This window comes from Capra hircus, chromosome 10, assembly GCF_001704415.2.
Source record: "Capra hircus breed San Clemente chromosome 10, ASM170441v1, whole genome shotgun sequence".
Taxonomy (NCBI): domain Eukaryota; kingdom Metazoa; phylum Chordata; class Mammalia; order Artiodactyla; family Bovidae; genus Capra; species Capra hircus.
In genome coordinates, this window is record NC_030817.1 from 86,632,739 (window position 1) to 86,659,782 (window position 27,044).

Sequence of the window (27,044 nt, forward strand, 5' to 3'; positions counted from 1 at the left end):
GCAGCTACAAAGCAGTAATACTTTAATTCCCATCAGGGAAGCTGAGGGGCCCAACCTTGACAAGATGGTTAGGAAGAAAGGGCCAGGTTGTAGGGGCCTCCGTGTTTGATGCCCCAAGCCCTCCACCCACCCTGCCAGTCAGGCTTCCAGACCCGAGGCGGGTGAGGGCTGGCTCTGCAGGGCGGGCCACCCTTGAGGGCTCCCTAGGCAAGGCCATCTGCCAGCAGTGTCGAAGGTGAGTCCAGCAAAGCTCTTTCAGTGCGGACAGCAAACGGAGAAGGCGCAACAGGTGGGTCTTCCCCTTGGTGACCAGTCCTGAGCTCTCAGTGTCCACCCAGACTCAGGGGGGGCCCTGCTGGCTCCGCCTCTCCTCCAGCGCCCTGCACACCCACATGGACACCACGGTGGCATTTCCATCGTTGAACTGCACGATGAACGGGTGGCCCTGTGGGGAAGAGGAGGGAGCTGTGACAGGCATTCCCCGGACCTTGCACGTCACCTTAGGGCGCCTCAACAGCCCTAAGAGGTGAGGGCAGCTTCAGTCCTGTTTCATAGCCTTGATCACTGAGGCCCCGGGCAGAGCAGTCTGGAGCCTGTCTGGAGCACTTGCTGCAGCCCTCATATTCTACCTTCTCCTTAAACTCCAACCAGCCTGGAAGGTCCCCCAGGGTATGAACCTGTCTTAATTCCACACAGCCTGGCCGTTGCTCGGCCCAGCATCACTCCCAACAGCTGGCAGGCAAGGCCGGACACCGGAGCCGCCAGCGTTCCAGTCCAGTTCCTGCCCAGAAACCAGAGAATCATCTCGCCAGGGGCTACGCCAAGCCCAGTTTTCTTTTGTTTCAAGCTCTCCTATGAACAAGCCACAGTCTACGAGTGGAGGGAAGGCAAAGTGTCAGGGGGTGCGGGGGCAGGAGGGATGCGCTGGCTCCTGCTGAGGAGCTGGGGCTGGGAACTGGACTCTGGAGTACAGCCGCCTCATGCTCTAACTGCTGCTGCTGCTGCTAAGTCGCTTCAGCCATGTCCGACTCTGTTCAACCCCATAGACGGCAGCCCACCAGGCTCCCCGGTCCCTGGGATTCTCCAGGCAAGAACACTGGAGTGGGCTGCCACTTCCTTCTCCAATGCATGAAAGTGAAAAGTGAAAGTGAAGTCACTCAGTCGTGTCCAACTCTTAGCAACCCCATGGACTGTAGCCCACCAGGCTCCTCCACCCATGGGATTTTCCAGGCAAGAGTACTGGAGTGGGGTGCCATTGTCTAACTACTTACCCAGAGTCACTCCCTCCCCTGCTGTCCAGGAGACAAGATCTCTCCTGATGATCTTAGGGCCTCCTTGGGAGTTCCCGGGAATGGTCAGAAAAAAAGCAGGGGCAGCCACGGGTGAGAGGAAAACTGCAAAGCCTTCCCCTCTTCCCCAAGTGCTTGTCTGTTAAGCAGCGCTCGCGAGGCAGTGTCCTCCCCTACCAAACTCTGCAGCTTGAGACTCAGGGAGCCACGGTTGGCAAGCAGAGAGAATAGGGGGCTCTCACACCCCCAGCTCCTTTTCTCCCTCTGGCTTCAGCTCTCCAGCTCCAGCTGCCCTGCTCCGCCTGTTCTGAGCCCTTCTCAGGTGCCCTCTCCCCACCCACCCCTACCGCCCTCCCCCAGGCTGGGCTTTCCAGGCAGCTTTCCCTATGAGTTCATCAGGAGGCGCTGGGTTGGGGCTTGGACGCCTAGACCCCATGTCTGTAGGAGCAGTCAAAGCCCAGGCCGGGGGAGGGAAGGGGGTTGCTTAGTCAGCCCCGAGATGTCCCTGGGACAGGAAGAAGAACGTCCAGGCTTCCTCACCCCAGGCTGACACCACGCCCCTTGCCCAGTTTTCCCAGTTTGGGCAGGAAAACCCGCTCCTGGAGCACCTTGTGTGGGGCCAGCTCAGAGGCACAGGGAGCAGTGTCAAAGGTGCAGGGAGGAAGGGAGCTCGGCTTAGAGGGAGCCAAGGGCACCCCACCCAGGGCAGAGGGTCACCAAGATCACAGCGGAGCTGGGCCTGCAGCCCTGCCTGGCACCTTCTATGATCTGTCTATGGCTTCCAACACACCTGCAAGGCCCCCCAAATGAGCAGGTGCCCCTTCAGACTGCAGCTGGGGAAGGGGGTGGGAGGTCAGGTTGGGTGGGCATCCCCCCAGGCTGCACAAGCCTGAGGGGGGGCTGAGGCAGGAGAGCCCAGGTGGGATTCTCTCGTGGCCCTCATACGTTTCCCACCCCCCCATATTCCCACCTCATGTGTCCCCCCACCCATATATATAATCCCACCTCATGTATGCCTGCCTAAATCAGCAGTCAGACAGAAGGAACCCTTCCTGAAGTCAGCGAGCACGTTTCCTTTTCAGGAGGCTCAGCGGAGGCGACCTTGTGCCCTTCTGAAGAACAAAGGGAGATGCCGTGCTCAGGAGCCGGTGGGCCCCTCCCCTGCAGCCCGGGGTGCACAGTGTCACTCTCCCAGAATGCCGGGTGACTTTGGGGGCCATATGCTGCATCTCTGCTGTCATCTGTTCAGGAGCAAGCAGAGCGGAACCGCAGGAGGGGAGAGGGGAGAGTTCTTCCAGCTACAGCAAGGCTGAGGGCTGCGCTGCAGGAAGCATCTCGCCCAGGTGTCCCGGGAGGCGGACGAGGAGAGGGTGGGCATCCACCGCTTTGGTGGAGATTCTGCCCCCTTCCTCTCCTACCCCCACCCCCTGGTTGGGACGGGACCCCCACCTCCTGTGTACCCCTGGGGCTTTATACCACCCAGCACGGGAGTGACTGAGATGAGTGGTTTTGTCCCCAGCTACTGTTGATGGGTTTGGGGGGATAAGAAGAGGAATCACAGAGGGAGAAAGAAAGGAGAGACACAGAGACGGAGGGGAGACCCCAGCCTCCCCAGGCAGCCTGGGCTGTGACAGGTGAACTTGGGAGCTGGAGACTGCCTGGTCCACCACGTGACTGGACGCGCCGAGAAAGCCAGTACGTGGGGAGTGAGAGCACGGACAGTTGTCCAGAAGGAAACTGGGGCTGAGATGGCACTGGGAAGGCTAGAGATCATGGCAGTCTGGGGGCATTTCTGCCTCCAGGGTCCAAGGGTGCCTCAAGGTCTGGGGTGGAGGCGCTGAATCACACAGGTGCCATGATAATCTCCCCTTTGCAGATGAGGAAACAGAGGCCACAGGCTCATGGTTGACCTGTGCCGGCTCCCAGAGCTGTGACTGGATCACAAGTCTCTGAAACCCAAACCTACTGTCCGGGGCTCTTCCCGGGCTGACTAGGGGCAGGCGGACACTGGGAGTCACTTTTCCCTTGCCTGATTTCTGCCACGGGATTCAGGCCTGCCTGACCGGAGGGGACTGAGGCTGCAGGTCCTGACCCCTGCGAGAGTGGTGTCAGGTTGGTAGGTCACTCTCACTTGACTCCCCCCTCCCATCAGCCCTGGGTGGGAAGCAGGGTAAGTACACCATAACCCCATTTTACAGAAGAGGAAACTGAGCCTGGGAGGGAACATGACTTGTTAAGTGCTAGGGCTTCTGGTTGCTCCTCTGGTACATTCTCAGGGCTGGACCCCAGCCCCTGTGACCCCGCCACCCTGTGGGCTCCCTTCCTCCCTACCTAGCAGATGCTCCTCCAGCCCCAGACATGCACGGAGCAGGTATTCCTCACGAGTTTAATGAATAAACAAAAGCTGATGGATGATGCTGGCAAAAAGCATGAAGATCACTCTGCCACCCTGAGGGGCCCCAGTTCCTAGGTAGATCCTGACAGGCCTGAGCAGGTGCCTGCAACCACCAGAAGCCTGGAGATGGATGGAAACTATACACTGGTTAATACCGAGTCCAGCACCCTGGACTGAGCGCTGTGTGCCAGGCCTTGCCAAGAGCTTAGTCCTGATTCTCCCACCAGATCCCCATGCTCACTGTGGAGGTGCACATGGCCACCTGGCCGATGAGGAAACACACTCAGGGACCTGTGTGAAGTCACGGAAGCCAGGGCTGGGCTGGAAGCACCACCTGGGTCTCTGGACGCCAGGTGCCATGCTCAGGACCGCATGCTCTCCGACACCTGTGGCATGACGGCTGCCCTCACAGGCCCCTCCTGGGGTTTCTGTGTGGCCCCCCGCACCACACCCTCTACAGTACCTGGGTAAATGCACACCCCGGCCCCCTCTCCCAGGCAGAGGAATCCAGACACGGACAAGCTCCCCAGCTCCCTCGGACTACCGGGGTCAACAGGAGCATGGCGTGGCCCACCCCCTGCTGCCAGAACACCCACACGCCGCTCGTTGAGAGCATCTTCCACCCGGTGACTGCCCCTGACACCCAGGCCTCTGCTGCCCGCACAGAGTGTGTGTGAGCGGTCACTCTGCAAGCCGGACCCCGGACAAGCTCACTGGCCTCCATGCCAGGCAGGGGGGGCCACTCTCCTTTCCCGGATTCTCTCAGGGCCAGCTGCAACCATTAAACCGGCGAGGGCTGAGGTAAAATGCACCACACACTCCGCCACAGAAGAAGGAGGCATCATGAAGGGGAGAGGATGGGGCCGCGAGAGGTAGGATGGACCCCAAGGTGGGGCACAGTGGAGGGTGAGCGCCGGGTCAACGACAAGCAAAGCCAGTGGGTCGCCAGGTGCAGACCTCCCACCACCGGGCAGATGGTGCTCCGGCAGCAACTCATGACGAGGAACCAGAGCACGAGGTGTGTCCAGCACACCCTCCTTCACCTGGGCACTAGCGTCCAGGGCTTCACCAGAATCTGGCCCTCGACTTTGGTAATAACATCCTAAATTTTTGCCCGCTGGTATCATTGTGATGAGACGCTTTCCTGATGACTAACAGCATGACCCTCCCTCTATGGACAGCACTCCATGCTTCTGCCAGAGGGGACAGGGAGAGGAGGGGTCCGGGTGCCCACCGCACAGGCACGCGGTGGACGTTTTGAACCTGCTGCGGTGGAGGGCGGCCTGAGGCTGACATGTCTGGACTCCCAGGCCAGTGCTCATTCACTGACACTTTGCTCTGTGACATCAGTTGGGCTTCGAGTTTCCCCCAAATAGGAATTTACCCCACTGGGGTCTCCACACTTTCTTCTCTTGTATAACTTCCTAGAGAACTCTGCATGTGAATCATGCAATGCCTTGCTGGTGTGGCTGCCACCCTGCTACAGTGCTGGCAGGTAGCAAGTTCTCCATTAGCCGTGGGCCTGTGGCAGGTAAAGAATCCAATGTGGGAGGCCTGGGTTCGATCCCTGGGTCAGGAAGATCCCCTGGAGAAGGGAATGGCAACCCACTCCTGGATTCTTGCCTGGAGAAGCCCATGGACAGAGGAGCCTGGCGGGTTACAGTCCATGGGGCCACAAAAGAGTCAGACACGACTGAAGTGACTAACACCCCACGGCAGGAACCAGTGACCTGCCTGTCCTCTCTGCCTGCATCTGGTCACCGAGCCCCTGCTGTGGGCCAGGCCTGGGTTGCCTAAAATGGCCCTGAAACCACTGTTCACAGACAAAGGAGACCAAGAGGCCAACAGACGCGACCTGAGCTAAGGTCACAGAGCTGGAAAGTGGCAGAGCTGAGGGCTGAACCCAGGACGGTGTTCTGCCACGAGGACACCACACTACTCTGCTCACTGAGGTTGGGCACAGCGAGTTTAAAATCTCTACTTTTTAAAAGAATATATGGTACAATATTATTTTTTATTGTTACACATTTTATTAACCCCTTGAATAAGTTACCAAAGAAGGTACTGTGTTCCCTCCACCCTCTATAACAACCCAGGCTTTATTTGTAGGAATGGGATAATAAATTCTTTTTAACTGGGGCTTCCCTGACAGCTCAGTTGGTCAAGAATCTGCCTGCAATGCAGGAGACCCCAGTTCGCTTTCTGGGTCGGGAAGATCCACTGGAGAAGGGGTAGGCTACCCACTCCCGTATTCTTGGGCTTCCCTTGTGGCTCAGCTGGTAAAGAATCCGCCTGCAATGTGGGAGACCTGGGTTGGATCCCTGGGTTGGGAAGATCCCCTGGAGAAGGGAAAGGCTACCCACTCCAGTATTCTGGCCTGGAGAATTCCGTGGACTTAACTGGTAGTTTTTAACTGACAAACTAAAAAGAGAGCAGCAAAAAAGGCAGACAGTGTCCTCTCTGATCCAAGGTGTATCAGGCACTTCTCATCAAGTAATTTGTTCATTACTCCGCAAGTCTATTTATTGAGTATTACCCTATGCCTGTTCTACAGACGGGGAAGCTAAGGCACAGAAAGATTAAGGACTCTGTCCAGGACCAGGGCGCTTGCACGTGGCGCTGTCCCTGGAGCCCGTGTCCTCAGCCATCACACCGTCCTTCCCCACCAGCACCAGGGCTGGAGGGCGGCACCCACTCTGTAGGACAGCCAGTCGTCAGAGCAGGCACTGGGGGTCTGTGTGGCAACCCCAGCCCACCCGGTTCTCTGCTCCTTCTCTTTGGGTCTAGATTCTAGGGAAGCAGGAAAATGAAGACCTGGGATCTGGCAGGAATTTTCCAGAGCCACAGAGACCACACCCTAGAGAAAAAGTGAAAAGTGAAAGTGAAAGTCACTCAGTCGTGTCTGACTCTTTGTGACCTCACAGACTATACAGTCCATGGAATTCTCCAGGTCTCCCTCATTGCAGGCGGATTCCTTACCAGCTGAGCCACAAGGGAAGCCCAAGAATACAGGAGTGGGTAGCCTATCCCTTCTCCAGTGGATCTTCCCGACCCAGGAATCAAACCGGTCTCCTGCATTGCAGGCGGATTCTTCACCAACTGGGCTATGAGGGAAGTGCCCCCCAGAGATAAGGGCGGCCATAATAAACAGGGTGCCTGGCAGCAGACTGTACCCCACGCCTAAGATCTTGTGAGGCCTTGACTCCTGTCTCCTCTTAAGGGGTGCCATCTGTTCTGGAACAAGTGCACACACCTGTCCTGCTGTGTGTTATCAACACTTGAGCCCACCTTATTCCTAGCACGAGACTGGAAGCCTCGAGAACACGCGGTGCTGATCACTGAGGAACCACCAGGAGAAGTTAGCTGGATTGACGGGCACGTTTCACTGCTTTCCAGGAGCCTGGTGCTAGGTTGGGAAGTGCAGCAGGTTGGGCGGGCAGGCCTGGGAGAAGGCTCCACAAGCTGAGGCTGCTCTGGACTCCCTGGACCAGAGAGGGCTCCAGAGAGGGCTTTTCTCTCTCTGGAGGAGCCCCAGGCCACCAGCCACCTCCTGGCCCACCAAGGATGCTGCACGGGGCAGAACACCAAGGATCCAAGCAACTAAACCACCCCCTCTCCTCCTACCAAAAAGCAAGCCAGCCCAGCCCAAGTACACTCCAGTTAAGTCCAAAATAAAAAGAGTCCAACATGAGCCACAGGACCCAGTCCAGTGATTAGGCAGGCCCTCTAAGAGGTGATCTGAGAGGCCAGAGGGGCCCTATGGTCAATGCATTGCCCACCACTTCACCTTTCTGCTCTGGGCTTGCCGGCCTTCCTTGAAGGCTCTCTGTGTGTCCCTTTAGGATCCAGCCCTTGTGGCAGGGGTACTTCAGTCCCTTTAATAATGGAGAAGTGGTGGGAGGGGATGGGACCTCAGAGACCAGCAGGGCCACAGGGGGTGAGCTGCATTGGGGTTTCCACAGTTTGATTCAAATCATTAAGATATTTTAAGCTATATTTGTTTTTTAAAAAAACTAATTAAAAATAACATATACACTCAACTATCTTCAAGTCTTAACTGCTACCTGGCATACTGGCAGTGTGTTACCCAACACTGTGGTGGTAAATGATCTTCTATAGCTCTTCGGATAGGTGGTCTGGTTAGATCTTGTTAGATCGGTGCATATTACTGACTGCTAATATATGCGCTTAGCCTAGGAAGGCTGGGCTGGTGCACTGCGCACCTGAAAGAACTCAGGGCTGTGACGTCCACTTACTGGAGCCAGTGCACTGAGCCTACAGAGCGTGTCAGCCTGGTGGCCGGGCGCACGATGCCCAACCGGGGTGTGGATCAAGCCTTCCAGTGGCGTCAGCTCCTGCAGGCTTTGAGTCCCTCTTCTCTGATCTTTAGACTTATTATAAGCAATTCATACGAACAGCAGCTAGCTACTGTCAGCAACTAAACTCTAAAACTTTTCTGCTATTCCTTTTTTAAGCTTCTACATGGGTTTAAAAGACGCCTAAGCTGAGAGGACAGTTGGGGGAGTCTGGATTTCCTTGATATGAGGCTCCTGAGACAGTGTCAGAGATAAGTGGGATGCCGATGCAGATACTAGACTGCAACCATCACCTATGACCCCAGCTCTCAGATTTTTGTGTCCTTCAACAGAGGTCTCATGCGTCTATAAAGACAGTAAAGCGTCTGCACACAATGCGGGAGACCTGGGTTCGATCCCTGGGTCGGGAAGATCCCCTGGAGAAGGAAATGGCAACCCACTCCAGTACTCTTGCCTAGAAAATTCTATGGATGGAGGAGCCTGGTGGGCAAACAGTCGGACACTGAGCAACTTCACTTCAACACATTCATGCTAAAAAAAAAAAGCCACTTTTCCCCTATATTAATAATGAGATCCTGCATTAATTTTACACAATAAAAAGCATTCCAATGCTGAAGATTCAAAACTAGCAATCTAATCCCTACTTACCCTGGAGACAACTTCAGATTAGAGAAGTTAAACAATTTTTGGAAAAATGCAGAGACTGTCCAATGTCTGCTAAACTGCTGCCAAGGGCAGGGCAGTGGACAAACCTATATAATATTAATATTTTTTAAGATTCTTTTTTAACGTGGACCATTTTTAAAGTCATTATTGAATTTGTTACAGTATTGCTTCTATTTCACGTTTTGGTGTTTTGGCCATGAGGCATGTTAGGATCTTAGCTCCTTGACCAGGGACTGAACTCACACCCCTGCATTGGAAGGTGAAGTCTTGACCACTGGACCCCCAGGGAAGTCCCTAATATTAATTAGTGTACATGAGATAATAAGTCATGCTCCTCCTGAGGGTCTGCTTCCTTCGGGGTGGGTGTGCCTGGGCTAATCAACAGGGGGTGTCTGGGAGGAAGGTGTCGGACTGAGGCCCCAGTAGGGGGTGGCGGGGAGGTTCCCCAGGAGTGACTCAGCAGGAAGAAGCTGAGGCACCACCGCAGCAACTCTTGCATCCGCCCCCATGTCGGGTGAGGCAAGGGGCCCTGGCCTGAGAGTCAGTGGGCCTCCTCTCGCCAGCCCTGGACTCATGGAGGCTTGGGAAGGGCCATGATGGCCTCACTTATAGAAGAGAAAACACTCCAGGGCGCCTCCATTCCCTTGGCCTCATCATCCCACATGGAGGGACTTGGGTTGTCATGGTAACTCTCCACCCTTCCCCCGGGGAGAAGGAGGAGTCAGGCTGGTGGGAAGTACGCAGCAGGCCCAGCCCAGGGGTCTCCTGCCCACAGGAGGGCTGGGTGCTGGCCTGCCCGCTTCTGGCGAGCTCCCAGGCAGGCTCTGGACTGCTGTTCACTTCTGATGGGGCTCTGTGGGAAATTCCCAGCAAGGCCCGGCACATCAGCACAGCCTTTGACTTAGACTGCATAGAAGGAGAGCTGATGCTTCCTTTCTGCCATTTCCTGAGTCTTATTTCTCAGCTGGGTTTGAACACGGGGAGGCTGCTGGCTGGCCTTGTCACCCTACTGAGTATCTCTGCTCCCTCTGCCTCGGGGGTAGGAAACTGCCTGACTGCAGACAGGCTTCCCAGACACACATTGGGTAGCGTGATGGGAGGCCACTACGCTTCCATGTAGAATACACTGTGGGAGCGGCAGTGAGATGAAGATGTGAGCCTTGCCTGTCAGCTCGTGTGGAATCTCACCGTCTGCCTAGCCTGGCTTACCTGGGCCAATGCCCCACTGCAAAGCTCTCAGAGGCAAGGCGTTGGTCCTGAGACTGTGCTTTCTCAGCCTCTGATTCCTAAAGCTGGGGGTGCGGGTTCCCTTCTAGTCCTTACTTTTCTTTGAAATGAAGAAATGGTCCTCAGCTGTGACATGCCATTTCAATCACCCTTCCTGAGTTTATTCTTCACAAATACCACGGAAACAGATGTTTCTTCCCAAATATTCAATTATTAGCAGCAAATTGCTTCCCTCTAGCCACCCTAGACTGTACATGAGGCACCTCAGGGGGTCAAGGTGAGATCTGCTTTCACCTGAGCAGATCTATGTGTTCCTACACAGGGTGATTGGCCAGGAAATGGCCCTTCGAGAGGGCGAGGTATTTCCAGAGGCTCCGCCAGTCATTCCAGGGCCTATGTTGACAGGGCAGCCCCAGGACCAGAGCAGTGTGGTACAGGAGAGGGCACAGGGAAACTGCAGTGGGCCACTGTGAAGGGAAAGGAGTGGGGTGTGTGTGTGTGTGCGTCTGTGTGCGTGTGCGCGTGTGTGCGTGTGCGTGTGTGTGCCAGCACCCGGGAGTTTATGTTGGAGGAAGTGGATCCATGTGGGTGGCAGAAGGGTGCCCCCTGCCCATTTAGAGGGGCTGTGGTGGCTGCCCTGTAGAGAACTCAGACAAGATGGGTGAGCGGGAAGAGCAGGGAGCACGCAGGTTATCCCAGTCAGTCTCTGAGCAGAAACCCAGAGAAGTCAGGACTGGAGGATGCCAGAGAGACAGTGGGGTTCTTGCTCCAATAATGCTGAGGCCTCCTATCAGAGAGGCTGATTCTGCAGCAGGTCCAAGCAATGAATAGGGGGGCCATTACAGGCCTCCGGATGTTTGTCTTTTGGTGTGATGGGCTGTGTGGTGGTGGCAGTTTACAGACACAATGCTTAAAAGGATGGTTCCCTCCTGTCCTCTTTTGCTCTCACCTTTTGAGATTTGATGTTTAAACTCTGAGACCTTGGCTCTCTCTGTGTATATATGCATACGTGGGGATGTGAGTGGGCAGAGGGGAAGTTCCATCACAATTTCTGGCACAAAGTGGGGAGCTCAGTAAGCTTATTGAACAAAACAGAATGGACTGATTCTGACAGTCAGAGAATGAAGAGATGGGGAGAGACTAAGCCTAACAGTCCTCTCTCTACAAACTCCCAATCAAGGAACATTTTACCAAAACCACAACAGATGAATTTGTAAGAAAGGAAATCTGCAAGTGCCAAAAATGAAGAGGGAATGGAAAACCTCTTCAGTAAGGGTGTGAGTCGAGGTCTTGCGGCCCTAAGGGAGGCTATCAGTTCCAGGAATGCAGTACCTGGAAAGTGTGAAATACTAAGTGGAAACAGAAGAAAAGGTCCAACTGGGGAGCTGGCCTGGGATCCTGAGCAAAGCTGGGACTGCAGAACGTCTGCCCATCAGCAAAGGGGATGCTGTGTAAGGTGGCTCTGAGCCTCGTGCATTTTGTGGTCCTATGTACCACTGTTCTGGTCTGAGAACCCAAGGCTGATTAATCTAACATAACATTGATATTGATCTAGCAATACTCTGGAGTATCTCTCAGGAGCAAATGAAAAAACATTCTGAGGCAGTACTTCTGGAATGCAATCATCTCCACAGCAATAAGTCCCATTCAGAATGCGCTTACAATAAAAATTCTAAAACACGTGAGGAAACAGTTACCCATGGACAAGAGTCAGCAGACACAACACGCAGGAAGATTACAGCTCTCAGAACCAAGGTGACAGGAAAATAATTGGAAAGAAAATGCAGAACAATGTACAGCTGAAAAGACTAAAGACAAAAAAGACGCTGAAACACTGAGAACAAGATATTATGAAAAAGAGAAGAGAGATTTGAAAAAGAATTAACTATAACTTATAGAAATAACACGTGTAGTGAGTGGGAAAAACAAAAGAAACTCTCCACAGATGAGCCAGACAGCAGGCTGAATATAGCTGAGGAGAGACTTAGCAAGCTGGAAGAATGGTCTGAGAAAGTTATCCAAAGCACTACTCAGTACTGAGAGATAAACAAAAAATAATTTTTTAGTGTGAAAGAGAGACCCCCAGAGGGAAGAATAAGAAGAGATGAGACAGTGGCAGATGGAAAATATTCAGAGACAACATCTGAAAATTTTGAGAACTGATGAAAGATATGAATTTTCAGATTCAAAAATCAAAATGATCTCCAAGTAGAATAACAATAAAGAAATCTATGCCCAGACAAATTGTAGGGAAACAGAAGGATACCAGGAACAGAGACGTTAAAAGCTCCCAGAGAGAAAGACCATGGCAACCGGGCAGATTCTCACCAGCTAGTGGAGAAGCCTGGAGAAGGAAATGGCAACCCACTCCAGTGGAGAATTTTTGGAGAGTTGCCTGGAGAATTCCGTGGACAGAGGAGCCTGGTGGGCTGCTGTCCGTGGGGTCACACAGAGTTGGACACGACTGAAGCGACTTGGCATACATGCATGCATTGGAGAAGGAAATGGCAATGCTCTCCAGTATTCTCGCCTGGAGAATCCCAGGGACAGAGGAGCCTGGTGTGCTGCCATCTATGGGGTTGCACAGAGTCGGACACGACTGAAGCGACTTAGCAGCAGCAGCAGCATGGAGAAGCCAGATGAAAACAGAGTATCTTCAAGGCTCTGGGGAAACAGTCAATCTAAACTCTTAAATCCAGTTGAACTAACAATCAAGAGTTAGGGCAGAACTTCCCTAGAAGTCCAGTAGTTAGAATTTTGAGCTTTCACTGCTGAGGACTGGGTTTAATCCCTGGTTCAGGAACTAAGATCCTACAAGCTGTGAAGTGCAGCTCCCCCCCACCCCCAAAAAAGAGGGCAAAGTGAAGACAATCTTAGAACAAATGACAGAACTCTTAATGTACTTCCAAAAGGAAAAGAAACTTCAGGAGGAGGAAGCAGATGAAACAGGAATAGGAACAGATACTGGTAAACACATGGATAAATATCAACAGGTGTTGATTATACAGAATGAGAACAAGAGTAATGACTAACTGCGAAGACCTAAAAATAAGATGCCAATGAAATCCTGGACATGAAAGAAGAAGGGACTGATCAGAAATTCTTAGGGTCCTTATATTCGGTGGAGTGAAGCTGTGGTTGAGGCTGCTAGCTGCCTGTCAATATCCATTCCTCCTTCTTCCTTAATGATACAAATCCTAAGTTTAATAAGGAACAGAGTTGATGTTTGGAAGAAACCAACAAAATCCTATAAAGCAATTATCCTTCAATTAAAAAATAAATAAATTTAAATAAACAAAACAAAACAAAACACCACGGTGGGAAAGCACACACACAAACGAGCAGTGTCATCCAGCCAAGCAGCTGCATGCCCGGCCTCCCTTGCAGCTAGTTTTTGGCCTATGCCATGAGAGCCCGTAAGTGCGTGCTGATCCGCAGATCTGTCCTTAAACAAAGGAGTGTTTTGACCACTCTTCCTCACTCCTGTTGGCTAGAGCTCAAATGCCCCTTGACTAGAAAGGAATGGCCAACTAATCTGGGATATGTCCTGCCTGTCTTTATATGTGTGGGGAATATCCTGCTGTCACATTTAAGCTGTTGTTTATTTTAATCATGTGAAGTTAAAGCCAATTCTACCTAATATAAAGGTTAAGAGATTGAACCTAAAGCTGAATATTGTCGGGAAGGGGGTATATTTAGTGATTAACCTTTAGGCTTTGCTAAATTAAGTTAGAAACTTGGGGATAACCATTACAAGGCTAGAAATAGAATACAGTATCTAAACCGATGGGAAGACTAAGAAGGAAGAAAAAAAAATCAATCTAATAGAGTAAAGAAAGGAGAAAAAAGAAGTCAGAAAGCACTGTAGAGAGAAAAGTAGAAAACAAGAGAGTAGAAAAAAATTTAGGTGTATCAATAAGCAATAAATATAAATGATTAAACTAATGAATTAAAAGAGAGTCAGATAAAATTAAAGACATCAATAGGAAAATGCAGAGATTCATTTAAAACAAAAGAACACAGAAATAATGAAAACAAAGGGGCAGGAAAACATATAGCAGGCAAACACTAACCAAAAGAAGATTGCATAGGTATATTAATATCAGACAAAAATAAAACTTAAAATATACTAAAGAGAGTCACTACATAAAGATAAAAGAAACCTTTTAAAATGAAGATACAGCATGTTGACATAGGCACCTAACATCACCACCTTAAAGAAAGTACTAACAAAATCGCGAGAAGCAAAACCACACTTAACAGCGGGAGACTGCAGCACAGCTCTGTCAGTAACTGATAGATAAAGCAGGTAGGAAATTAGTAAGGACACAAAATATGTACGTAATGCAATTAACAAATTTGACCTAAAGGATGTAAAAAGGACACTTCTTTCAACAATTAAGAGAATCACATTCCTTTTAAGCAAAGAGAGTACACTGAAAAAAAAACCGCAGTGTAGTAACCACAGGTATTTCAACAAATAACACAAGGTCTTTGTTATTTTGGTTGAGATTATGTCAACCATGCTCTCTGACCATGGTGCACAAAAGGAAGACAACGATCACAAGATAACAAAGCAGCACTGAGTGTGTGCAAACAGAAGTTCTTCTAAATAGTTCATGGGTCAAAAAAGAAATCCCAATTGAAACTGAGGATTACTCACAAATGAATGACAATGAAAATACTCTATGTGGAATGCGGGTAAAGTAATGGAGAGCTTTACGTGGATATATTAAGGAAAAAAAGATTGGAAATTTATGAGTTAAGTCAATAAATAAAAACGGAACAAAAAGTAAATCCAAAGAAAACATAAAACAGCAGTAATAAAGAATGCAAAAGAATTAGACATTAAAGAGATGATCAAAAGTACTGGTTCTTTAAAAAGGTGAGTAAAACAGACTAACCTCTGACAAAACCGGTAAAGAGAGAACAGAGGCAAACATCTTCAGGGATGAAAAAAGGGCACATGCCCATAAATGTAGGAGAACATTTAAAATAGTAAGGGCGTACCTTATGAATGACATGAGACCAACATCGCTGAAAATGTAGCATCGTGGCTCCCAGGAGGGAGAGGAGAGAGGGGAGAGGAGGCGTGTGTGGGTGGTGCTGGGGGCAGAGGGCAGGGTGGCGATGCTGGTGACCTGGAGGTGTCAACAAGTATTGACAAATAGTCACCCTGGTAGGTTTTGAGCCCTGATATCACACTTCAAACTTTTAAAATGATTCTTACCTATTGCTTCATCTGATTTCAAGAAACTTCCAATTAAGTAAAGGTGCTACCAAAATCCATCTCAGTAACAGCTTTTCTAGTTTCTCAGGAAGGAAAAACAAACTTTCACACAAAGACTGAACCTAAAGTGGAGATTTTTTGATGTTATTAAATCAACAAAAAACCTTAAGGAAAAACTGCTAACGACACCAGATATTGAATTTTGAGGTAGGTAACTATAACTGAAGGGCCATCTTTTTTTTTTTTTTTAAGGTTTCCAGCTATGATACCCCAGTTATCTGAGCTTCATTCAATTCAGTAGACAGGGTTGCTGTTGAGGTGAGTGTAGGGGAGGCAGGGGACTGGTTGGGGCAGCCTTTTTGGAAAATCTGAAATAAAAGCATAACAAAGGGCAAAGTTACCAGGCCTAGCCTATAAAATACAGGATCGAAAATTACTAGATACTCCAGAGTTTCTGCTATCAGCAACCATTTTCTGAAACTGCCCCCTCCTTTGTTTTTTTTTTTCCTAAAGAAAATCCCACAAAAAGGAAACAAGCCATTTGAAAATTCTGATCATTTTGTGTCCTGGCAGCAAATAAAAATCATCAATAGAACTCGCTTTTAGCCTTGAGCAATATTTCCTAAAACAAAACACAAAGAACCTGTGGTACTTAACTATTCTGTTATTGATTTACTGTGGTTTGCAAGGTAATGTTGAAGAAAATTAAACGTACGGAAGGCTGAAATGCATTTTCTGAGGTGGTGAGCAGGGTAGCCTGTGTTTTCTGAGGCGGTGTCGCTGGTCATGCGCAGAACAAACGATGAAGGGAGCGCACTTCATCTGATTACAAATAAGCTGGAGAAGCTCGTTGCTGCAGAGCTTTATGAAACCAAAGTCTGTTTCCACTGTTGAGAAGGACAGTTATTTAGTTGCAAGCTTGCTTCTTCTGCTAGTTATGCTCCAGTGTACAGGGAGATTTCCATCAAATCCAACATGGATGTATTGAGTGGCTTCTGTGTGTCTGACTCTAAATCTGATTTTTTAAAGTCTAAGGACTCCCTTTTGGCACATTCATGGCTTATTAGGTCCCCAGGGCTTCCCTTGTGGCTCAGCTGGTAAAGAATCCACCTGCAATGTGGGAGACCTGGGTTCAATCCCTGGGTTGGGAAGATCCCCTGGAGAAGGGAAAGGCTACCCACTCCAGTATGCTGGCCTGGAGAATTCCATGGGCTGTACTGTCGATGGGGTTGCAAAAGAGTCGGACACAACTGAATGACTTTTCCTTTCATTTCACTTTCAAAAAAACAACAAAACCCTCAACAAATAATAATTCAAAACAATTTTATGCTAATTACTGATTCAAGGGCAAAGTTTCAAACTTCTGCATTTACATTAAATCTTACGGAGCAGTGTATTTCCTATTTAGTGAAATGGCCTGTTTTCAAATCTAGAGGCACTTTACAGACCTATAGGGTGCTGTAAATTTGACTCTCTTACTTAAGACTAAGAATCTGAAAGTTACATTAAAACTTGAACACTTTACTTTCAGTTAGCCCTTCAAGCCTTTATTTAGTCCATTTTCTTGCAGTTTAGACTACTAATGCGAACACACTTAGTATCTGGTTTCTCAATCTAAAGCACAAAATAAACAGACAAATAGAAGAGGAAAAGTGGAGAGCTATTAGAAAGGGAACAAGGGCAGGAGTACTAAGTGACATCTATTAGCAACACTACACACAAGAAAAATGAAACCAAGGAACCAACTTGAGATCAACCAGGGCAAAGACAATGGCCCTCCACATGTTAATATCAGGAGACGCTAGGACGGCAGAATACAGCAAATGACTATGAAGACGGTCTAAGAACATTTGCTAAAAAGCAAACCCTGAGGCACATAATCTATTTAAGAGGATAGGAAAGTGTACATTTAAAACCTCTTCCCTGCAATCTTTTTAAAAACCTTTGCTTTTATAAGGAATAAGTTTCATTTATCTGAATAATTTCCTTTATTTGGAGGTGCTCATTTAAAGTGGTGAATAGGAGACTTGCTGTCCTTTGCATTTTGGAAGGTCAGGATTAAACAGGGAAAAGCTCGCACTCCGGCTGCCTTTCAGTAGCAGTGTGCGACGTCACCAGGCAGACAAGCCTTCAGAACCTCTGAACTCAGTAAAGACATATGGGGCCACTTAGGGCCCAAGTTTATCTTGGCTTCCTTTGGAGCAAGTTTGATTACTTCTAAGATTTATGGTCCAAGTGGAAGGGGAAAAAAATACCTCACAGAGCAGATTTATAACCTCATCTTGTTTTTATAATAACATTAGGGATGACATCGTATGACAGAATCTTGGAATGACTGCAGGGAGACTTGGAAACTCAGTGGGAAGTTTTATATTTTGGGGGTTTGGAGCATTCTGTACTTCCAGAGGTCAGGGAGGAAAGGACCAGGGAAATGAGCCAGGGAGACAGTCAGAGAGTGAGTGTCAGCTGGTCTAATTTTCTGTGTCAACTCTGAAAATTAGATAAACAATGACAAACCAGGCTTTTTAAATGAACTTGTCACTTCTGGTTTTCTTGATACAAGGTAACATTTTTCAAGTCCTGGTAGCCCTAAAGACAGATTTAACCCCTGAGAGGTTTCTGTAAGTGTTCTAAAGCACTCGCATCGAAACAAAATGTTGAGTCCAACCCTATCACCCTTAAAAGAAAAACTAATTATCCTTGAAAGTTAAATATTCTTCTTCTAACAATTAAGGGGATTATGCCTAGAGCCAAAGGTCCAGCCTTCTACAGGACAGCCTTAGCAACTTGATTTTTTTTCCCTTTCGGTCATCTTCTTGTCTCTCCAGGCCAGCATCACCCCTCAACATGGTCCTTTGATCTTTCAACCAGGGACTGGTTCCTTGCACCAACTCAGGGGAGCACAGACTGTTCTGGGTCCCCTGCTCCTATGTTATGAAGACATGGGGTAGGAGAACCGCTCTGGCCTACAATTTGGCTGTAACAAGCTCCCTGGTGGAGACACGAAAGATCAGCGAATCTTGAATAGCTGCCCTTAGTGGCTTTGCTCTAAGGATACTTATTCAGTTGGAACATGTTGATCTGGAGAGAAAAATAAGTATAAATATAATTAGCAGCATCTGAGTAGAGTTTTTCATTCCACAAAGTGCTTTCAACCTCATCATCTAATTCAAATGTCACAGTAATGCCATGAAGTCTCAGGATGGCATTCATGTCATTATCTACTTGTGGATTTGAAAACTAGGTTCAGAGAAGTTAAGTGATCTGGCTAAGGTGGGGCTGGGATCTGAACTGGACACCAGCTCCAAAGCCTGTGCTTTTTGTTATGTTTTGTTACATTATAATATATAACAGCAATAAAACAGCCAATGGTTGTGAGCACCTATCCCATGTCAGATACTAGTCAGGTGTTTTCATTTACACTATTTCCTACCATCTCCAGGCACCTGTCAGAAGAGATGTGGGCCTACTTTACAGCAGAGATACCGATGTTCCTAGGTGGTAAGCCCTGCGCTTCAGGCTGAAGTCTCAACACTGGCTGGAACCCAGGTTCTTGGACTTCATATTCTTTTCCCACACTCGACAGCTTGCAGCAACAACCCCACCCCCCGCCCCCGCTCCCGCCCCCGCTCCCCGCCCCGCTGCATTCCATACAAAGCACATGTGCCACAGTCTGCCCTGCATCAAAGTATAGAACAGGTCTTTTAAGGTTCTCTGACCCCAGCCATTGCCTCATCCCTGAATTCTAATGTCCTTTTCCTTTCTGATGTAGTAGAGTCTCCTTTTCTAAAGTGTCCCAAGGTTCAAAACTACCTCTGCTACCAGCTTACTGTTGAGGAGAAAACTATCTGATTACACCAACCCACAGGATGGGATGAATAACTAATAAGGGCACTGGGACTACATGCATTTGAAAAGAGGACACCTGCCCCCAGTCCAGCTGCATCTCTGATCTCTCAGGTGATAAGAGTTCTGGGTGTGAGGGGCTCTGTCTATGTGGGCAGGTAATTTCCCTGTGGTTTCCAGGGGCCTGTGAAATTCACTCTCCATCATGAAGCTTTCCCCTCTTGCTCTGGAAACTCTGCTCTGTACAACAAGGAGAACATCACCAACTGCACAGGAAGGCCATGGTCTGCCCTGGACATCAGGAAGGCTGTGTTTAGGAAATGCCCAGCACAGAGGCTACGCTGGAAACAGCTCTATAGTCATGACCGTCAGTGGCCTGGACTTGTTTTTTCCTAAGGACATTTTTGCAATACCTAACATGTGCTCAGTGCTAAGTCTGGAAGACCGAGTCCGGCTCTCCTGACAGCCGCACACGGTGTGGGTGGACAGGGAGAGGAAAATGAGGGGTCTGGCTCTCCATGTAGGAAGGACTCTCATCACTCACTGAGCTGCCCCTCTCCTGAGCCTCAGGCCTAAAGACCCAACTTGCTCCCTCATTTAAAACGGGAATGAGCTGACTTCCCTGAATTCAGAATTCCGTGTAACTAAAACACAAAACAGAAAAAAAGGAAACCCAACTGTTGCACTCATGGCACAGCCTATAGACAAGACAGCAGTGCCCTCGGACAGCATTTCAAATACAGTTTATTAGTGTGTGATATGAAAAGGGTGTTTTTATTGCATGATATAATGCAATGGGACCTTGGGCGCTCTGTGGAAAGACCTCACACTCAGAAGTGTAATGAACCCGTAGTCCCCAAAACATTATACTGTACATTAACCTATCATTAATGGCACGTTAGGGCTAGGGGCATTGCACGCTTGCTGGTCAGGGCTCCATCAGGACAGTGTTGAGAAAACCACACAGTCTTCCCAGGCTTAAAGCAAATAGAGAAAATAAATATTCCTGATGTCTACAGGCAGCTTTAACGGAAGTTCAATCCCAGCTCTGCCTTGCAATTTCCAAGACTGCTTTCTTAAGAGAGGAAGATTCACAACTGAACAAAAGAAGGAAATGAGCCTTCTGCAGTCCACCCGCAGCTATACGCCCCATAACCCCAGTGTGGGCTAGACAGGGTCACAAGCAGAGGGCGCCTCTGGCAGCCGTGCAGAAGCTGCCCGCAGGACACTCAGGCCAGAACCTCAGTCTCCAGATGCAGAAGGGCTCTTGGTGACTGTGCGCCTCCCTCTCTCGCTCTCTAGATGGGGAAATCAAGGCTCAGAAAGATAAAGGAAGAGACGACCTATCCAAAAGAAAAATGCACACAGTATGTGAAAAAAATACTGATGGCCAATAAACATGAAAAAAACCTTCATGCTTAATAAGAAGAATGCAAATGAAAACAATTTGATACCATTTATCACTGATCAGATAGGTGAAGATTAATGTCTAATACTTTAGTAGCAAAAGAGGTGAATGCTCAGTTGTGTCCAACTCTTGGTGATCTCATGGACTGTAGCCTGCCAGGCTCCTTTGTCCATGGAATTCTCGAGGCAAGAATATTGGAGTGGGCAGCCATTTCCTTCTCCAGGGGATCTTCCTGACCCAGGGACAGGACCCACATCTGCACAGCTGGATTCTTTACTGCTGGGCCACCTGGGAAGCTCCAAAAGAGGTGAGGGGGAACTGCAATTCTCAAATCCATTTTGTAAAGGCGTTGTTGCTATGTTGCTAAGTCACTTCAGTCATGACAGACTCTGTGACCCATAGACGGCAGCCTACCAGGTTCCCCCATCCCTGGGATCCTCCAGGCAAGAACACTGGGGTGGGTTGCCATTTCCTTCTCCAATGCATGAAAGCAAAAAGTGAAGGTGAAGTTGCTCAGTCGTGTCCGACTCTCCGCAGCCCCATGGACTGCAGCCTACCAGGCTCCTCCGTCCATGGGATTTCCCAGGCAGGAGTACTGGAGTGGGGTGCCACTGCCTTCTCCGTAAAGGCGTATGTATATATATAGAAAGATGGTCACTAGCTTAACAACAGAAAAGGTCTGGAAATCACCAAAATGTTTTATGGCAGGGTCCTGATTAAATAAATATGAAACATCTATATAATGGAACACCATGGAGCATAAACCAGAATGAGACAGACTTTCTTGTGATATAGAAAGATCTCAGATCTCAAAGATATAAGCAAAACAGTAAGGTACAGAACAATAAAATTAACAATTCTTGAAACAAGTTACTATTAATAGTGCTTAATTCTGGAGAGTGGGGCTGAAGGTGTATTTTGCATCCTTCTATACTCTTTGAATTTTTAAACAATTTTAACACTAGTTTTAGAAAGTCAATGATGAGAGCAGGAGCAAACATTTTGGGGGAACTTATTTCCTAACTTCTACGCTAAGTGATTTATGCACTCTATCTTGTCTGGATTTTCACACACAAAAAAGCAGTAATTTGGTCACTATTATCCCTTTCTATAAGGGCTTCCCTGGTGGCTCAGACAGTAAAGAATCTGCCTGCAATGAAGGAGACCTGGGTTTCATCCCTTGTTTGGGAAGATCCCCTGGAGAAAGGGAATGGCAACCTACTCCAGTATTCTTGCCTAGAGAATTCCATGGACAGAGGAGCCTGGCAGGTTACAACAGTCCTTGGGGTCACAAAGAGTCAGACATGACTTAGCAACTAACACACACACATCCCTTTCTGTAATGTGGGAACTGAAGTTTTGAGGGATAACATAGGGTGACCTTATTGCCCATCTACTTTCAATAATGAAACAGTGTTTGTAAAATAGAAAAAAATCTTTCCAGATTCTGATGCAGCCTGGGGAAAGCTGGGAAGGCTTGCCTTACCCTACCTGTGGTCAGGGAGGAAGGCAAGACAAAAAGACTGCTGACTCTGAGGTGGAATTGAATTTCTGGAAATATCTAGTCTCTACATCACAAAAGAAGGTGGGCCGAGGGACCCTAGGCTACCCACACTGTTCAAGGAAACAACGCTTGGCAACCAGGGCTTGAACACATGAAGGGAAGTATTTCCCCAATTAAACATGTAACGACTTCAAAGGAAACCCAGCAGGCACCTCATGAATGAAGAGGCAGCTGTCTGAGACCAGCAGAATCACAAGGTGAGAGTAGGGGCCAGGAGGGAGGGGGCAACGCCACGCCTTAGGACTCTGTGCGGAATCGCGACGCTGCTTCAGGAACTTTGCTCTGTTTCCTCATTCCTCCATTCTCCCCAATAAAAGAGTCTTGCTATTTTTGGATAACAGACTTTGCAGCAACATTTTAAAATGCTAGATTTTATTTGTCCTAGGGTCTGCCAACACACACTGTAATTAAAATGTTGATTAGTAAACAGTTTAAACATATGACAGACAATGCAGTTAAAGCCTACAGTTAGGTCAATATGTGATTGAGATTTGCCATTTAAAAAATCTCATTTAAATTTTGCATACATTAATCACTACCATACTTCAAGGTTCTGATATCCACCTGACTACAATATTAAAATAAAACTTGCTGCCCCAGGGAAATCCTACTTATTCTTAATTGTTTCGAGGCTTTGATGGGCTTTTAATCTAAGATTAATTTATGCAATTTTAAATAACTCTTCTTATGATTAATAAGCTTGAAAATTAAAAGGAGTCTAAAGCAATTATAATGAGCATTTGGTCATAACCTCATTAGAAGAAGGAGTGAAGGATACAGCTCTGGAATTCTTACAAGACTACAATTTAAGGTTACTTTTAGAGAAGTCAAACGTAGTTCCTGAAATTGCAAAGGCAGGTTAGCAAAGGTCACTGTTAAAATGATGGCTAGCTAGATTAGCATACTAATGATTTTCCAGATAGTGACAGAAAGGACACTGAAAAGAAGACGCAGAAAGAGAGACAAATGACATGCTGCCGAGAAGCCACAGGCCCTGAACTGGGTTTCCTGTTTCCTGGCTGGAGAACTCCATGGAATTTCAGAAAGAGCCAGGGGATTAGAACATCCCTATTTATAAATCAGTTTCAGCAAGAGAGTCTGGTCCACATGGAGCAAGCAGAGATCAGTCCTCTGTAGCCTGTTTGCCTGTTGTGGTGGGGTCACTGCCTTGCCTTGGATAGCAAGGAGATCAAACCAGTCAATCCTAAAGGAAACCAACCCTGAATACTCATTGGAAGGACTGATGCTGAAGCTCCAATACTTTAACTACCTGATGTGAAGAGCCGACTCACTGGAAAAGACCCCGATGCTGGGAAAGACTAAGGGTAGGAGGAGAAAGGGACAACAGAGGATGAGATGGTTGGATGGCATCACTGATTCAATGGACATGAACTTGGGCAAAAACTCTGGGAGACAGTGAGGGACAGGGAGGCCTGGTGTGCTGCAGTCCACGGGGTCATAAAGAGTTCGACATGACTTGGCAACTGAACAACAACACTGCCTTGCCTAAGAACCAACGATGGCTTCCTGCAGCTGCAACTCCTCACTGGTGTGCAGAGCCCTTCCGGAGCTGGCTCTCTGCTGAGCCACCCCTTCCTTTAAAAAAAAAAATTTTTTTTTTATGTGACCCATTTTTAAAGTCTTTATTGAATTTGTTATAATACTGTTCCTGTTTGGGATTATTTTTTGGCTGCAAGGCACATGTGATCTTAGCTCCCTGACTAGGGATCCTGCATCTTCTGCATTGGAAGGTAACGTCTTAACCGCCGGACCGCCAGGGATGTCCAGAGCCACCATTTAAAAATTTCTATTTTCAGACAAATCCTACAGATCTGGCCAGAGCTGACATGTATCCTCCAACCACCCTCAGCCTCCCCGTCCTGAGCCCTCGCACCAGGCACAGAGCCCACCCTGCATTTTCTATATGTCTCCTCTGGGTGTGATCAGTCTGCTCCTTGAAGATCTGGATGTTTCTTACATTTCTTTTGAGCCCGTCACAGCACCTCATGGAGAGCACATTCTTGTTACTTAACTGTTTCATAATAATCCCTCCAACAAGATGTTCGTAATACTGATACTAGAGGACTGACACAAAAAGTTAAGTCTTTATAATGACTGGGGAAGAACAACTCACAGAGATCTGTCTATCCTTAGCTCAGTTCAGTTCAGTTCAGTTCAGTCGCTCAGTTGTGTCCAACTCTTTGCGACCCCATGAATCGCAGCACGCCAGGCCTCCCTGTCTATCACCAACTCCCAGAGTTCACTCAAACTCATGTGCATCGAGTAGGTGATGCCATCCAGCCATCTCATCCTCTGTCGTCCCCTTCTCCTCCTGCCACCAATCCCTCCCAGCATCAGGGTCTTTTTCAATGAGTCAACTCTTCACATGAGGTGGCCAGAGTATTGGAGTTTCAGCCTCAGCATCAGTCCTTCCAATGAACACCCAGGACTGATCTCCTTTAGAATGACTGGTTGGATCTCCTTGCAGTCCAAGGGACTCTCAAGAGTCTTCTCCAACACCACAGTTCAAAAGCATCAATATTTCGGTGCTCAACTTTCTTCACAGTCCAACTCTTGCAACCATACATTATCACTGGAAAAACCATAGCCTTGACTAGAGGGACCTTTGTTGGCAAAGTAATGTCTCTGCTTTTGAATATGCTATCTAGGTTGGTCGTAACTTTCCTTCCAAGGAGTAAGCGTCTTTTAATTTCATGGCTGCAATCACCATCTGCAGTGATTTTGGAGCCCCCCAAAATAAGTCTGATACTGTTTCACCATCTATTTTCCATTAAGTGATGGGACCAGATCGAGAAAAGCTACCCCACGTCTGAGGTTAGGGGCGGTGGCCAAGAGGAGCAACCCCATGTCCAAGGAGTGGCGGCTGCATGGGTGCAGGAGGGCTGAGAGGAGCTACTCCACGTTCAAGGTCAGGAGGGGTGACCTTGTCCAAGATCAGGAGCAGCGGCTGTTCTTTCCTGGAGCAGCTGTGAAGAGATACCCCACGTCCAAGGTAAGAGAAACCCAAGTGAGATGGTAGGTGTTGCAAGAGGCATCAAAGGGCAGACACACTGAAACAATAATCACAGAAAACTAGCCAATCTGATCACACAGACCACAGCCTTGTCTAACTCAGCGAAACTAAGCCATGCCGTGTGGGGCCACCCAAGACAGACGGGTCATGGTGGAGAGGTCTGACAGAATGTGGCCCACTGGAGAAGGGAGTGGCAAACCACTTCAGTATTCTTGCCTTGAGAACCCCATGAACAGCAAGAAAAGGCAAAAAGACAGGATACTGAAAGAGGAACTCCCCAGTTTGGTAGGTGCCCAATATGCTATAGGAGATCAGTGGAGAAATAACTCCAGAAAGAATGAAGGGAAGGAACCAAAGCAAAAACAATACCCAGGTGTGGATGTGACTGGTGACAGAAGCAAGGTCCAATGCTGTAAAGAGCAACACTGCATAGGAACCTGGAATGTTAGGTCCATGAATCAAGGCAAATTGGAAGTAGTCAAACAGGAGATGGCAAGAGTGAATGTCGACATTCTAGGAATCAGTGAACTAAAATGGACTGGAATGGGTGAATTTAACTCAGATGACCATTACATCTACTACTGTGGGCAGGAATCCCTTAGAAGAAATGGATAGCCATCATGGTCAACAAAAGAGTCCAAAATGCAGTACTTAGATGCAATCTCAAAAATGAGAGAATGATCTCTGTTTGTTTCCAAGGCAAACCATTTAATATCACAGTGATCCAAGCCTATGCCCCAACCAGTAATGCTGAAGAAGCTGAAGCTGAATGGTTCTATGAAGACCTACAAGACCTTTTAGAACTAACACCCAAAAAAGATGTCCTTTTCATTCTAGGGGACTGGAATGCAAAAGTAGGAAGTCAAGAAACACCTGGAGTAACAGGCAAATTTGGCCTTGGAGTACAAAAAGAAGCAGGGCAAAGACTAATAGAGTTTTGCCAAGAAAATGCACTGGTCATAGCAAACACCCTCTTCCAACAACACAAGAGAAGACTCTACACATGGACATCACCAGATGGTCAACATTGAAATCAGATTGATTATATTCTTTGCAGCCCAAGATAGAGAAGCTCTATACAGTCAGCAAAAACAAGACCGGGAGCTGACTGTGGCTCAGATCATGAACTCCTTATTGCCAAATTCAGACTTAAATTGAAGAAAGGAAAACCACTAGACCATTCAGGTATGACCTAAATCAAATCCCTTATGCAAGGTCCAATGCTGTAAAGAGCAATATTGCATAGGAACCTGGAATGTTAGGTCCATGAATCAAGGCAAATTGGAAGTAGTCAAACAGGAGATGGCAAGAGTGAATGTCGACATTCTAGGAATCAGTGAACTAAAATGGACTGGAATGGGTGAATTTAACTCAGATATACAGTGGAAGTGAGAAATAGATTTAAGGGACTAGATAGATAGAGTGCCTGATGAACTATGGACGGAGGTTTGTGACATTGTACAGGAGACAGGGATCAAGACCATCCCCATGGAAAAGAAATGAAAAAAAGCAAAATGGCTGTCTGGGGAGGCCTTACAAATAGCTGTGAAAAGAAGAGAAGCCAAAAGCAAAGGAGGAAAGGAAAGATATAAGCATCTGAATGCAGAGTTCCAAAGAACAGCAAGGAGAGATAAAAAAGCCTTCCTCAGTGATCAATGCAAAGAAACAGAGGAGATAAAAAAGCCTTCCTCAGTGATCAATGCAAAGAAATAGAGGAAAACAACAGAATGGGAAAGACTAGAGATCTCTTCAAGAAAATTAGAGATATCAAGGGAACATTTCATGCAAAGATGGGCTCGATAAAGGACAGAAATGGTATGGACCTAACAGAAGCAGAAGATATTAAGAAGAGATGGCAAGAATACACAGAGGAACTGTACAAAAGAGATCTTCATGACCCAGATAATCACGATGGTGTGATCACTCACCTAGAGCCAGACATCCTGGAATGTAAAGTCAAGTGGGCCTTAGAAAGCACCACTACGAACAAAGCTAGTGGAGGTGATGTAATTCCAGTGGAGCTATTTCAAATCCTGAAAGATGATGCTGTGAAAGTGCTGCACTCAATA

The 27,044-nt window shown here is 47.9% G+C and overlaps 1 protein-coding gene across 2 annotated transcripts in view; it reads right to left on the reverse strand.

The window, feature by feature from the left end:
- Positions 1-27,044, reverse strand: part of MAP2K5 (mitogen-activated protein kinase kinase 5) — a 262,257-nt gene continuing 235,213 nt past the window's right edge. For both annotated transcript variants that reach the window (XM_005685146.3, XM_005685145.3), the window contains one exon: positions 1-445. In XM_005685146.3, coding sequence (XP_005685203.1) covers positions 341-445 — 105 coding nt within the window. In that variant the 3' untranslated portion in view covers positions 1-340. The remainder of the gene's footprint in view (positions 446-27,044) is intronic.